The sequence below is a fragment of the Nematolebias whitei genome, chromosome 8, assembly GCF_014905685.2.
Source record: "Nematolebias whitei isolate Nwh7 chromosome 8, NemWhi1, whole genome shotgun sequence".
NCBI lineage: Eukaryota > Metazoa > Chordata > Actinopteri > Cyprinodontiformes > Rivulidae > Nematolebias > Nematolebias whitei.
Window position 1 is genome coordinate 41530725 of NC_056505.1, and position 15981 is coordinate 41546705.

The 15981-nt window shown below is 40.5% G+C and overlaps 1 protein-coding gene and 1 pseudogene across 1 annotated transcript in view; both read left to right on the forward strand.

The window, feature by feature from the left end:
- Positions 1-15399, forward strand: part of sfrp1a (secreted frizzled-related protein 1a) — an 88328-nt gene extending 72929 nt beyond the window's left edge. Inside the window, exon 3 of the mRNA XM_037680624.1 lies at positions 15074-15399. Within this exon, the coding sequence (XP_037536552.1) occupies positions 15074-15399 (326 nt within the window). The remainder of the gene's footprint in view (positions 1-15073) is intronic.
- LOC119414155 lies at positions 5210-5332 on the forward strand (annotated as a pseudogene).
- Positions 15400-15981: the final 582 nt, after the last annotated feature.

Below are 15981 nucleotides of genomic sequence, written 5' to 3' on the forward strand. Positions count from 1 at the left end.
GGGCGGTACTGTTTCCCCATCACGTCGGGCTGAACAGCTTGAGACGAAAAAGAAACAGCAGCAGGTCCAGAAAAAGAACCGCAATCCTCTGAGCTCGGACGAGACACACAGTTCGTTGGTTGTTGGACTTGTTGAATGGTGTTGCCACGGACAAACAACCTAACGCTTTGTTAGGCGATATCATTGCTGATAAGTCAGAGCACACAGACAACACCGTTACTGCTGTCACAGACAGTCACCATGACGCTGTTGTTGTAAACTCTGACACACCCTCACCTGAGATGGGGGGGGGGGGGTACAATCACACGTCACCGACGGTAACCCGTCACAAACTGAAACCTCAGAAACAGCAATAGCTGTGTTAACAGTTCAGGGTGACACAATCAACAAAGTTGCCACTGTCATGGACAGCCACCAGAAACTTGTTGTTGCAAACATTGAGAGCCCCTCAACACGCGGTGAGCGGGTGATCTCATACATCGATGACGGACAGCCGTCAAAGCCGAACTCTCAGGAGCAGCAGCAACTGCACCAACGGTTCGGAAAATCCAGGATGACACAGGTAAAGGTATGCGTGTGAAGAAACGTCGGCCAAAACCTACAAGGTTCCTGTGTAACCTGATCAGAAAGGGGGTCGCTAATAAAGCTTACCTGTCAATCACACTTGAAGGAGTCCTCACACGTGAAGCCCTACTGGATGCTGGAGCCGACATGACTATTATGTCAGCCAAACTGTTCGAGGGGTTCAGGACTGCCGCTAACGCTGTTCACATGGACATACCTCTCATAGAATGTGCTATACGACTGCAGGGCCTCGCAGAGGCGAGGACAACCCTGACAGCTAGAGCTATGGTTCACATGCAGGTTGGCGAGATGACACTATACCACCCAGTATATGTGTCTATGGTTGACTCATTCCCATTTTTGGTCGGCCAGGATTTTATAAATCGCTTTGACGCGATTATAGATTATGGTACACAGACAATGTGGGCTAGAGTGAGAAAGCCCCTGCCAATACTCATGTCTCCTGAGACAGTCACAGACTGCCCAACAGCAGGCACTGCAGAAGGCACCGAGGACCTCTCGACAGAGAACACAGTCCCGGTAAGTTATCCTTCAAAAGCATGTGGAACCAAAAACACCCTACCGATGAACCCGACTCTGACTGAAGTACAAAGCCTCCTCTGCGAGCTGAAACAGTCAGGGCCCACCGAATACTACCTACCATTGGTAGTTCAAGGTGTAGAGATCCAAGGATCCCACACCAAAGATGCTGTACTGTCGTCGGGGACAGATAAACCAGCTATTACGGACGGAGCCATGGACTGCCCTCAGAGGTCCTTTGACCCCTCCTGGCTGCTCGCAACTCTGCCAGTACAACCTACAGCCGAGGTAATGGCAGTCACACGTGCACAGGCTACAGCCAAGCCGGCTGACAACACGGTTTCTGTACAACCCGTGCTGACTGACCCAGACATCATCCAACTTCAGAAGTTGGATCCTGCAATACACTCGATGATGCTGTCTTTGACTGACCCAGAGAAAAACACTCCGCCCAAAGCCAACCTGGATTCCAATCCAGACCTTAAAGTCCTCTTTCAGCTGCGCAATCAGCTAAAACTACTCAAGTGCAACCTAACTTTAGCTCATGGAGCGACGTCCTCACCCGTGTTCGTGGTCCCCCATGACTGAAGGGGGGTGACGTTAGTTAGGGTGATGTTACCAGATGCGATAACGTGATCAAATCTGACATTCAGAGTGAGTGACGCACCGAAACGTAGTTTTCTAGTTGCTTAATCACTACTTTTGTCAATGTTGAAACGTTGTTTTACTGGTTGCTTAGTCACTATTTTTGTTGATGTTGAGACATCGTTTAACTGTTTTTTGGTATTGTTTCTGAACACCCCAAGCAAGAATGAATTTTGTATGTATTTAAGTTAGAGACTAAGAGGACTTTAACTATGCCAACATGCAGTTCATTTGTTAAAATGCAATCTTTGCGGAGTCAATGTAGATTAATGCTACCTTAAGTACCATAATCTACATTGGTCTCACGACGCTCAAGCCGAACCTACTCGAACAATCCTATTCGGGGCAGGCTAGCTAATCCTTCAGTTGAGTCTCGCCATAGACTCCAAAACATTTAGGGGAAAACCAAAAAACCAAACCTCAAGTCGTTCGTCTAAAAGGACAACAGACAATTGAACCAAACTATATTTTGCCATGTAAATCTAACTTAAACCAAGTTAGGAATGGAAAAATAGTTTGGAATGCCCTTCTATAGGTATAAATCCCTATATGAAAATTTTTCAGCATGACCCACCCTTTAAACTGTTAACTTTAGCTGATCTAAACCATGACAGCTTACACACCAGGTGCATATAGGTTACGGTCTTATGCAAAATCCCACTCATAAGCCCAACTAAAACCACATAAATGCATAATACATAGAACCAGAATGGCACCCACTGGGAACCATCAGCAGCAACCTTCGCTGAAGGGACCTACAACTCCAACGTGGGTCTCCACTCTTCATCCAGTGGTCGCCTCTGCAGTTCAATCGAGGGAACCCCTCTGCATGCTGATCAATCAACACCTCCAATCGTTGTGGATTTATCATTGTGGATTATATGACTTTTTCCAATGGATTACAGACTCTGTTTCCAATGGGTTAAAGCATTGCTATAATGGAATTACCAACAACATTATGGAATTACCAACAACATTATGGAATTACCAACAACATTGTGGAATTACCTAAACCATTGTGGGATTACCCTCTTTGACTTTTGTTTTCCTCTTGCTGGATTACATCAAGCTCAAGGACATTCAGAGGCGTAAGTTCATGTTGGAGTTCATCCCCATGGACAGGCGATGATTTCCAAAGGGGGGACTATAGTGAACTCGGCCTCTGGTCAAACCTGCCTCTGAAGACCTTCATGGGACAGGAACTGTTATTTCATTGATTTGAATCCGGAAATACAAATTAGCTCATCCAGAGACTTTCTAATTGTATCCTGAACTAATCAATTGAGAGAACACTCTCTTTTTTATATTATCATTACTATTTTACAATGTCTTGATAATCAAAAGTGTGTTTAGTTCATACCATTTTTAAATGTTGAAGTGAACCACTCATTTTAAATCAACTGTGAAACAGTATTATTGATTTTTTTAATCCTCATTCAAAGTAGAAATCAAGTTAAATGTCTATTTTACAAAGTAATTATGCATTTTTGATCTTCTGTCTGAAATGAGAGAGTGATGTCGGTTAAAAGTCGGAGACAGTCAAAAACGAGTTTATTGGAACGAACTGTCGTGTTTTTAAACCTCTCAGACAGAAACAAGAAAACTGGCACCTGTAAGTCTGTCATTTCTCCAAAATATTTTCTTGTCTGTAACTAACCGTTCCTAAACATTTCTGATGTTTTCTGACTTGTAATGACCCTCTGACGTCACTAAAACCACACCCCTGTTGGTTCTTTCAACCAATCAGGACTTCCTAAAAGTGACCGGAAGCAGAACTCTTTAAAAAGTCGACACTTCCTAGTTCCAGTAAGTTCTGAAGTGAAAAGTTCTAGTTCGGAGAAGTTCGAGTGCTAGAGAACAGAAGTTCTGAAGTTCTGGGTTTCTCTGAGTCTTCTCAGAGTCCCGTTAGTTCTTCTGGTTCTGATGGAGTTCGGCTGGAGTTCCTGTCGGAGCCACGACCCCTCGCTGTGGCTCCACCCGGCGAATGCCCTATAACTGCTGAGGAAGTTTGTTCCTTGGAACGGATTATCTCACGACTTCTGCCGAGTCGCAGCCGCCCTGAGGAGATGCTGAAAGGTAGCGTGCCAGGGACCTCTTGACTGCAGCTGACTCATCCTCTACCAAGGTAAAGAGTCGTCACGAGCTTCACTACCCGTGTACCGCGGCGAGCTGCACTTGAAAGGAGCGTGTTGTTCTGGTCTACAGACATACATCCTCATCCATCCTTTTTCTCTTCATTTAAACTCCTTCCTTTCCCATCTTTAAACTTCTATCTTGCCAGTAATTAATCCAGATATCTTCAGAAATGTCTGTTGTTTTTATTAAGTAAAATGTGCCAAGTTTTATTAATCAGAGCCGATAGTATAATCAAGTGTACAATGTTTTGATGTTAAATTTTGATTTTGTTAATAAATGACCACATTCATTTTGATGGGTCAAAGAAAATTAACGTCTCATGTCACTGATTAGACCATCTACAACACAGTACCTCTGTCACATATCTGTCAAGTAGCTCGAAAAAGTGAGAACCTGTTATTAAAAATTGACTGTAGTGGAGCTCTGAAGCTAATCTAGCCTTAGTTACTACAGCATGGAGGCTGCACAGCTGCAGAAAGTAAAGCTTTGCAGAGAGTGGTGAAGGTTGCACAGAAGACTGTCGGAGTCAGCCTCCCCACCATCACAGACATCTACACCTCTAGATGCAGGAAGAGGGCTATCTGCATCATGAAGGACCTCACTCACCCAGCACACACACTTTTTGCCCCACTCCCCTCAGGAAGGAGGTTGAGGAGCATTAAGTGTAGAACCGCTAGACTGAGTAACAGCTTCTACCCTGAGGCTGTTAGACTCATGAATCTCTAACTAGAATAATCACTGTGAAAAACCACATCATGTTGCTGCTGATCTGTTTAAATGTTGATGTGTTCATGCGTGCGCATCCGCTCACACAGACTCATGTTCATGTTTGTGCTGATGTTCAAGGTTTTTATGTTATGAGTGCTTAGTGTATGTTTAGTTGATGTTTTTCTTAGTTCATATCTTAGATGTTATTACTGTTTTTCTTATACATTTTATTGTTGGATGTAACTGGGACCCTGTACATAATTTCGCTCCACCACATGTTCCACATGTGGTGCGAATGACAATAAAGAATCTCTGACTCTGACAACACACAGACAGATCCATTCACTGGTAAAATTCAATTCCCTCTCTTCAGTCTGCGGCAGGTTACCCAGTCTCAGCACAAATTATATGGACTGGGTTGAAGCCAACCCACCTGATGGGCATGGACAAAGGTTTTCTATGCTGTGCTGTGTGTGAAGGGTAAACCCTCCCAGCAATGACTCTAAAGAGAGAAACCAATACAAGATAGAAATAAAGTTTTTTGATTTGTTGACTCCATTTTTTAAACGTTTTTAACAGGAAATAGAAATAAAACAAATACTGGTAACAGGAAATTGTTTATGGCCAAACCACCCTGAATTTGCCCGATCTCGTCTGATCTCAGAAGCTAAGCAGGGTCGGGCCTGGTTAGTACTTGGATGGGAGACCAACCACCTGGAAATACCAGGTGCTATAAGCTGGTGGGAGCCGAGATGGTGTAGAGGTAGGGCAGCCGACCTGGGACCAGAAAGTTGCAGGTTCAACTCCCTGCCATATCCACGTTATAGTATCCTTGAGCAAGACACCTAATCCCTAACTGCTGCCCAGGTGCCTACATAGCTGCCCACTGCTCCACCTGGGTGCAGGGGAGGGCTGGGGTTAAATTTAAGCCTGTGAGCTTGCTTTTTTTTTTAATTCAACATTTATTTAGACAGGTAAATCCCATCTCGAGGACTCATTTACAAGAGAGACCTGATTTCATCAAAGAATGATGACAACAATGGACAACAGCTACAACAATAGACAGTTATAAAAAGGCATACAAATTTTATTTATTTATTACAAGTAAGATGGCTAAAAAAAGTAACAAAAACCAGCTAGATTATAAGGCAATTGTAGAAAACTAAAAACAGGAACATGTATGCATTAGTCCTTGCCAGGAGTCCAACAGGTTCTTAAAGCCACTTAGAGAGGCCAAGGTCGAGAGCTTCAAATCTTTTTGTAAGATATTCCAGGAAACAGGAGCAGAGTTGGAGAAGGCCCTTTTGCCTAGTTCAGTCCTCACTGAGGGAACACTGCAGGTAATAATGTCCTGAGAGCGCACGCTGTAGCTGCACTCACGCAGAGACATGTAGGAGGAGATGTATGAAGGCAGCAGACCAAGAAGTGATTTAAAGATGAAAATGTACCAGTGGGAGAGTCTGCGTGATGTTAATGATGTCCAGTTTACCAGTGAATACAGGGTGCAGTGGTGGGTACAATAATCACAGCAAGTTATGAATCTTAGTGCACCATGATAGACAGCATCCAACATCTGCAGGGTTCTTGTAGGAGCCAACATTTTTCAGTCAGTTCATCTGGACAGTTTCTTTTTTTTTTTGCTGAAATGTTTCGCCTTCGGTCCAGAAGGCTTCATCAGTCAAGGAAACACACAACAAAACTGATTCTTCCCCCAACAGCTTACTCCAAAGTGGAACAAACCAGTTCTGCTTGTTATAAGATGGTCTCTTTGGTACGCCACCTCCTCCATTGCCGGCCCTCTTCCTTATTGACAGTCTTGTCAAACTGGTTGAAAACAACAAAGTCCATGCTCAATAATCCAGGTATACAATCTTATTAACCATTTGATGGGCAAATCCAGGTGTATTAATAAGAAGTATTAACCAGATTGTGTACCTGGATTATTGAGCATGGACTTTGTTGTTTGTTGAAAAAGTTCAGGATCTCGTGCTTATTTGACACAGGAACAGAGTTAATGAGAAGTTGTGATGGGAGGTCAGATGATTGGGGGTGACTAAGAGAGATTTGATGGTTTTCCAGAATCTGTTAGGGTCATTTAGATTTTTGGAGGTCTGAGATAAGAAATAGTTGCGTTTTGCTGCTTTGATGGTAGTTGTGTATTTATTCCTCATCTGTCGAAAACTCAACCAATCAGTGTCTTAGTCAGATTTTCTCGCTGCAGCCCAAAGATGATCTCTCAACTGCAGGAGGTCAGCTAGCTCAGGAGTAAACCTGGGTCTGTCTCGTCCCTTTTTTCTGAACTGACGAAAAGGAGCATGTTTGTTCACAAAATAAATTAAACTATTATGACAATAGTTCCAAACGGAGTTCACGTCATCAGTTAATAGAATACGATGCCAGTCAAAGTGAGACAGATCCCAGAGGAATGACTGTTCACAAAAACGTTTCAGATCCCTTTTTTGAATTAATCTGGGCTTAGAAGGTGGAAGGTATCTCAGAGTCGCTGTCACACAATGATCACTCAAAATGTTAGTGAATACACCTGTACCAGGGAATTTGTGAGGCATATTTGTTAGAAACAGGTCTAAGATGGAGGATTTTTCAGGATGGTTTTTGTTTGGTCTAGTGGGAGAGTCAGTGAGTTGGGTTAGATTGAGAGACAGGCAACATTCCTTGAATTTATCACAGAGGGGGGTCGACTTATCCCAGTCAATGTTGAGGTCTCCAGCCAAAAAGATCTCTTTGAATTTTAAATTACCAAGGAATTCCATCAGAGAGGACAGAGCCTCAGGTGTTGCTGAAGGGAGATGATAACAACACACTACAGATAATATCTGGCCTCCATTCAAAGTGATGTTTACAGCTAAGGCATCAATTTGGTTTGGAATTGTTTTAGAAGACACAAGACTAGCAAACAGAGAATTTCTGATGTAAATAGCGACTCCACCCCCCCTTTTTTGACGATCGCAGCGGTATATGTTAAATCCATTGATTAACAGGTTATTATTCAGTACAGATTTGTTGAGCCAGGTTTCAGAGATGAAGATTACATCTGCCCCAGAAGAACTGACCAGAATTTTCAAGGCATCAAGTTTTCTCAGAAGGCTACGATTGTTTACATGCAGAAAATGAAGTCCTTATATGTTTTTAAAGTAATTTGTTGTGCTGTAATTAGTGGGGGGTCCAAGGTTGGGCTGAATCCCTGAGAGCAGTAACAACATTATTATCAGACATTTTCTTGAGTTTTTCGTGACTGATGTGTAATTACAGGAGTTAACAGTGCGACAATTAGCCTCCATAATTGAACCATGAGAAACATTAATGAAGACGCGATCATTCAGAAGCCATAAACAGTGAAAGTTGCAATGATGGGCAAATCCAGGTGTATTAATAAGATTCAGTGACTCCAGATAGTCTGAGGTCTGAAAGTAATTACAATAATATGGATGGTGCAGAAAAGTCTCAAAGACCATAAAACGTCACATATCTAATGGGCAAACGAACCAGACGAGGTGGCCCTACTACAGTTTGAGTTGGGCTGAGGGGGGCTCTGGCCCCCCTGTTAAGATGGATGGATGCTCCCATGCAAAACAGAAGCTGGGTCCAGAACCAACAAGCAGAAACATAATTTGCAGCAAATAGCAGCAAATGCCAGAAAATCCTCCTGAAATGAAAGGCATAGGCAAAAGATTCAAGATGGCGCCCATGGAGTAGGAGGTGTTGACTGATGCTCCCGCTAGCTAACTAGCTAACTTTGCCAACTTTACAAAACTGACTCCAACTGTATATGTGTATGTATATGTCTATATAGATAATACATATGTGGATATATATATATACAGAACAGGTGGAAGAAGGAAGTCCGCGCGCTCTGAACCGTGGATGCTGAGCCACGAGTTTAGCTAAAGTTTGGCTAACGAGCTGGTCAGAGAGCTACTTCGGCTAGTGAGGCCTGCGGAGACCCGGTCCGCTGCCGTTTGGACCTGCGAGCCGCTGAACCGGGCTGTTTACGGAGGAGACCCGGTCCGCCGCTGTTGGACCTGCGAGCCGCTGAACCGGGCTGTTTACGGAGGAGACCCGGTCCGCCGCTGTTGGGCCTGCGAGCCACTGGAACTGAGCGGTCTGCGGCGGAGACCCAGTCCGCCGCTGTTGGACCTGCGAGCCGCTGAACCGAGCTGTTTACGTCGGAGACCCAGTCCGCCGCTGTTGGACCTGCGAGCCGCTGAACCGAGCTGTTTACGTCGGTGACCCGGTCCGCCGCTGTTGGACCTGCGAGCCGCGGAAACCGAGGAAGCTAAGCTACAGCTGTGGGATTTGGGAGCTGTTGCAACCGGGACCTAGTCTGTCACCATTGGGGCTGCTGGACCGAGTGAATCGTGGGACCGCGTGGGACCTGGAGGTTGTTGCCGCTAGTCCTCGGCTAGACCTGGCTAGGCCTCGGCTAACAACATAAGCTAACATCATAAGCCTGTGAACCTCGTGGCTAACAACAATAGCCTGAGAACCTCGTGGCTGGATCCTGTGCTTCTGAGAGTTGAGACCAATAATCCAGAAGTATCGTGAGTAATGCCGAGCAAACACAGAGATAAGAGACAAATGTCGGAAAATAATTCTGAAGATATGGAGGAAGTTAAAAAATCTTTGAACTTTCTGAGTGCTGAACTGACTAAATTGAGTGCTGAAGTGACTAAATTGAGTGCTGATGTGACTAAAGTATCAGCTAAATGTGATTTACTGACAGGACTGTCTGAAGAAGTGAAACAATTGAAAGAACTGATGACTAATAAAGACAGAAAAATAGCTGAACTGGAACAAAAAGTAGAAGACTTGGAACAATACACAAAAATAGACAACTTGGTGATCACTGGACTGGAAGTTAGGAACCGAACTTATGCAAGAGTTGTTTCTGGTACTAACACAGCAGAAGATGCACCACAGGAAGAACTACAGACTCTGGAGGAGCAAGTAGTGAATTTTTTACAAAACAAAGACATTGACATCGAACATGAGGACATTTCAATCTGTCACACACTGCCCAACAAATCAGATAAAGCCAAACCATCCATAGTCATCAAGTTCATTAGCAGGAAATCAAGAAACAGGGTAATAATGCAAGCAAAAAAACTGAAGGGAACAAATGTTTACATAAACGAACACCTAACTAAAAAAAATGGAAATATTGCACGTGAAGCAAGGTTGTTAAAAAAACAGAAAAAAATAGCATCAACTTGAACAAGAAATGGAAACATCTGGATCAAAATACAGGAAGGATCTCAGGCTAAAATAATAAAAGACCTGAAAGATCTGGAAAAACTAAAATGAGCTCAGGAGATGACAGATGATAAATCATTGACATAACTTCACAAACAAGAAATTAACAAAATATAAAACAAACAAATACATTAAACTTGGCAACATACGAAGACTTAGAGTTTAAAATATACAATGTTGAAGATGCGATTGATGCAAATTTTTTCCCTGAAATAAAAGACTGTGAATATTACAATGAAGAACAGTTTAATGACATCAATATAACAAATGGAGGTCTCTCTATTATTCACTTTAACAGTAGAAGTTTAAATGCAAATATATCCAAAATAACAGATTATTTAAAACAGCTAAACAGAACCTTTACAATAATAGCACTGTCGGAGACGTGGCTCAACGATGAAAACACAACTAATGTTCACATGGAAGGGTATGAATTATATCATGTGAACAGAAGCAACAAAAGAGGTGGTGGAGTGGCTCTATTTGTTAAAAATGAAATAAAATGTAAATTAATTAATGAAATGTCAATAATTGTTGATAATATCATGGAAATAATAACAATAGAAATAATAAACAAGAATGATAAAAACATATTGATAAGTTGTGTATATCGATCTCCAGGATCAAATATAGAAATATTCACTGATAAAATCGTACAACTATTGGACAAGAGTTTTAATAAAAGCATTTTTTTTGTGTGGAGACTTTAATATTGACCTGGGAAATAAAACAGATTCAAATAACATCAGTACATTTACAAATTCATTGTGTAGTTTTAATCTTTATCCGTTAATATCAAAACCAACAAGAATTACAACTACACAAATGTAATAAATGGGGATGTGATGGGAGGTATTTTAACGAGTGATTTGAGTGATCATTTACCAGTTTTCATGATTTATAAATATGATCAAAGCATTACAAAAAAAATTACAATTAAGGAAAAAACAACAAACACTTCAAAAAAAGCAATGGACAAATTAAAAGATGATTTACATAAACAAAGCTGGAAAGACGTGTATGTTGATGATGTGAACAGATCATATGATGAGTTTATGAATATTTTAGGAGCTCTGTATGAAAAAAATTGTGTGCAAAATAATTGTACAAAGAGAAATGTTGTTGACCAACCATGGATGACGAAAGGGTTGAGAAATGCTTGTAAAAAAAAAAGAATTATTTGTATACATGTTTCTTGAAATTGAGAACACAAGAGGCCGAAAAGAAATATAAGAAGTATAAAAATAAATTAGTAGCGATTATAAGGAAACACAAGAAGGAATATTATAGTGATTTATTAAATAAAAGCAATGGTGATATGAAAGCTACATGGCGAGTAATAAATAGTGTTCTGAAAAGTCATAAAGCAAAAACAGGTATTTCACAATATTTTTTGAAGGATGACGATGAAATCCATGATGAAAATGAAATTGTAAATGGATTTAATCATCACTTTGTGAACGTTGGATCAAGCCTTGCTGCTAAAATACCAAAAGTAGACAAAAATGTGAACCATTCAGTTATAAGTTGTGACAACAGTGTTTTTCTTAATGGAACTGACAAAGAAGAAATAATGAATGTTGTAAAAAATCTTACAGATAAGAGATCAAAAGACTGGGTGGACATGGATATGATGTTTGTAAAGGACATAATGAGTTATGTTATCGAGCCGTTTACATATATTTGTAATTTATCATTTTCAAAAGGAATATTTCCAGACAGTATGAAAGTAGCTAAGGTAGTTCCTCTCTTTAAGAATGGTGATAAATGTGTGTTCAATAATTATAGACCAATATCCTTATTACCACAGTTCTCAAAAATTCTAGAAAAACTATTTGTGACCAGATTAGATAAATTTATTACTAAACAAAACATTCTAAGTAGCAGTCAGTATGGGTTTAGAGCAAAAAGCTCTACATCAATGGCTCTCATGGAAATAATAGAACAAATAACTACTGCTGTCGATCAAAAACAGTATTGTGTTAGTATTTTTGTTGATTTAAAAAAGCATTTGATACTATTGACCACAATATTCTCCTTGAAAAATTAAATAAATATGGTATAAGAGGACCAGCATTACACTGGGTATCTAGCTATTTAAAAGATAGGAAACAGTTTGTACAAATAAATGGTGTAAGATCTGACCTGTGCAATATCACTTGTGGAGTTCCTCAAGGCTCTGTACTTGGACCAAAGTTATTTATTTTATATGTGAATGACTTAGTGAATGTATTAGGACTCCTCAAATGTGTCCTTTTTGCAGATGACACCACATTTTTTTGTTTGGGTAAAGATGTAAAACGGATGTTGGAATTGATGAAGACAGAATTTGATAAAATACAAACTTGGTTTAAAATGAATAAATTATCATTAAATTTAGATAAAACTAAATACATGATATTTAGTAACAAAAAGAGAACTGTTGACGATCCATTTAAAATTGAGGGTGTTGAGATTTGTATAGTTAATGAGATGAAATTTTTGGGTGTAATCATTGATGAACAGCTAACATGGAAAAATCACATAAATTCTGTAAGAACAAAAATATCTAAATCTATTGCAGTACTATACAAAGTCAGGGAATTATTAAATGATAAAGCTCTGTACATGTTGTATAACACAATCATTGTTCCACATTTAATCTATTGCATTGATGTTTGGGGGAAAAGCGTGTAAAACATTTACAAAACCTATTTTTATTTTACAGAAAAGAGCTGTAAGAATCATCACCAGAAAGCATTACTGTCACCCATCAAGCACATTATTTTATCAACTGAAGTTATTGAAGTTCCATGATTTAGTAGATTACAGTATTTTATCAGTTATGTATAGGGCTCAAAATAACACATTACTATTAAATATCCAAAGAAATTTTATTAAAAGACAAAGTTGTTACAATCTTAAGGGGATAGAAATATTTGTCAAACCAAAATTCAGAACTAGTCTGAAGGGAAGGTCTACCTCAATCCAAGGAGTTGGATTGTGGAATGGTCTAGAGAGTGATGTGAAAAATGCCAAGTCAATGTGTACATTTAAGAAAAAGATCAAAACTGAATTGTTAAAAAAATATATATGAAGTAGCTTAGTGTGTGTTTTGTATTAGAATTAGAAAAATTAGAAAGAGTTATTCATTTTGTTCTGTTACTTGAAGATTATTATGTCTGAAATAATTGTTTGAAAAAAGGGGCAGATATAATAAGATTTTTTCTTCTTTCTGCTGCCTTTCATTTTAAATCTTTTGTATCCTTTTTTTATATTGTTATGGAATTGTTTTGTACTTTTTTAAAATGAATAAACTATATACCATATACCATACCATAGTCCTAGCTCGTTTCAGGTCAACAGGGGACAACAGCGTGATCCGGAATAACATGAATTATTATCCAGGTGAGTTTGGATGGAGGCCTGCAGCAACTCCGATGCAAACTCCGAACTTTTCTCGAGCACCACACAGCGCTGCTCCTCCGCTTCTCTGCACATCACCTCCGCACCCGACAGCACGAGAGGCACCCCCAGTGAAAACTACAAGACTGACCGGAGAGGCTGAGGCTGAAGTTGTCACTGGTCCGGTCCGGTTCTGCTCCAGTCCATCTCCGGTGCTCCACATCACGAGAGACAAAGAGGCTGAAGTTGTCCCTGGCCCGGTTCTGCTCCGGTCCGGTTCCGGCGGAGCTTCAAAGTATCAGAGCGTCTCCTCCAGGCAAACACAGCGATTCCACGGAGGTGGACAGTCTTTTGTTAAAAGTAATGGGCTGCTCACTGAGGTTGAGACCGGCTCTGTTAAAGACGAAGTCCCCCACAGCCAACTTGGTCCAGTTCTGGTCCTGTTCGGGGGACACAGGTAAACTTCCCCCACACCAATGAAGACACCACGAGGCCAGTCCATCAGAAAACCAGCGAAATGCCACCCGGCGAGTCTCGTCGGAACCAGGTAGAACCACAAAGGTCCAGATGAGAAGTTCGTTTGGGTCCAGAGAAAGAGAGAAAAAACACCGGACCTTCGTGCGACGACTCCCCAGCTCGAGGGGTCACCTGGCCAGCAGGGTGCACTCAGAGTGACCGGTGGGGTGGGAGTGGCCGTCCTGGACCAAAATATATTTTTTGGACGGTCCCATCTGGCTCTCTGAGTCACTGAACACCAAATTCAGTTGGAAGGGGGACCAACTTTAGTCCGGTTCGAAAAACGGGTCAGTTTGATGATAAGACTGCAGAGAAGCCGAAGGGAGCTGCCATCAATCAACTTGCCGGAAGTGAAGTGACTTTGGAGAGACCTTTTATCCGATCGCATGATGGATGCACGTGGAACCATAATTTTAACACGAATACTTTATTTGCAGCATTTTTTGTTTTTATTTATTTCATCTATTTACTTTTCATTTTAAATGCTTTTTATATGATCGTCTAATATTGTTTGTGCTTCTTCTGTCCTTTGTTCAAAACAGGTCTCTCTTGTAAATGAGTCCTCGAGACTCTATGAGACTAGCCTGTAGAAATAAAGGTTGAATGAATGAATGAATAAAAACACTGTTGTTTTTCAACAATCAATACTACTGTTTTTATTTGTATGTATTCATTGATACAAATAAAAACTGCAAATCAGTTTATAAAGTTTATTAAAAAAGCAGCTTATCAAAACACCCTCCTTTGTTTTTCTGCTCCACCCCTGTCTTTTTTTCTCCTTTCTTTTTAGCATGTTTGCTACCCACTCTCCTTTTTTTCTTTTTCAAATTGGGAGAGGTTGCTCACATTTGACATTTGACTGATGTTGCAGCCACGAGTGCTGCTGCGTGAGGACACAGCATTTTAAAAAGAAAAAAGTTCCGATCACCACAGGCCGGTTCGGCCTGGAACTGACCAGACATTCAGGAATCCTCTCAAACCTCCCTATTTCCAGCCCACCCCTGCCTGGGTGTATCTCAGATGTGATGGGTTAAATGCAGAGAACTAATTTTGTCATTGTATAAGAAACATACAATGATGACAACACGTTGCACTGTTTTAGAAAGTTGCCCCAAAGTAGCTCCACACTGAAAATAATTTTAACCTTTGTGCTCAAAAATTGCTGTATATGTTAAATTAAATCGTCACAGCACATAAGATAAAACAACTTTCTGTGAAATTGATGTTTTCACACACACACACACACACACACAAAAAACATCATTTTGAAGCTAAAAGTCACCTTCTTTATGTTTTCTCTCTTTCACAGTTTTGAAGGCTAAAATCAAGGAGGTGACGACAGAACACACGGACCGCAAGGTGATTCTGCAGAAGAGGAAGAAGATGATTAAACAAGGAACCCTGAGGAAAGAGGACTTAGCAAAGCTTGTATTACACTTGAGGAATGGTGCAGATTGCCCCTGCCAGCAGCTTGATAATTTGAGAAACCAGTACCTGATCATGGGCCGCAAGGTAGACAACCAGTTCCTCCTCACTGGCATCCATAAGTGGGACAAGTCCAGCACAGTGTTCAAAAAGACCATCAAAAAACTAAAGACCTACAAATGTCCTGGACATGAAAAAGTTTTCAAATAGGTCAACCTAGAACCCTACATTTAGTTGAATTTGTCATATGAACTTGCACAAGTAAAGCCAAAACTTGGTTTCCTTTTGTTGTTGTATAGCAATATATCTTTGTATATTTACTGATATACTTTGGAATGTCTGGAGTTCAGCTTTGGATAAATGTAGTTAGTAATGACACAACTCAATAAAAGCTCTTCAGAGCTAAACTAATTTCTACTGTAATGCATGTAGTGTTGGTTTCTCCCATAGTACAAATGAGATGATTGGTTACGCACTATACCAAAATACTACTTTTCTTCTGTAGAGTTTAGTACATTTTCAGGCATGTAAACACGATTATAAAGAGGCTGTAACTTGTTGGTGTACTAGTAGATTTATTCATGAGAAAAGACAAGCTTTCCTTGGTTCACAAGTGATTTTTTTTTTAATCTAACAAAGTTAAGTCAGGTCCTCTGGACAGATTAAAAACAAAACAAAATCAAACAAACAAACAAAATTTGTTAAACGTTTCTTTTATCCTAAAGACTTCCTCAGTCGGAGGAGCTGCAACAAAATCAGTCTTATAAAAAGCACCTTCTCTTAGTGGATCAA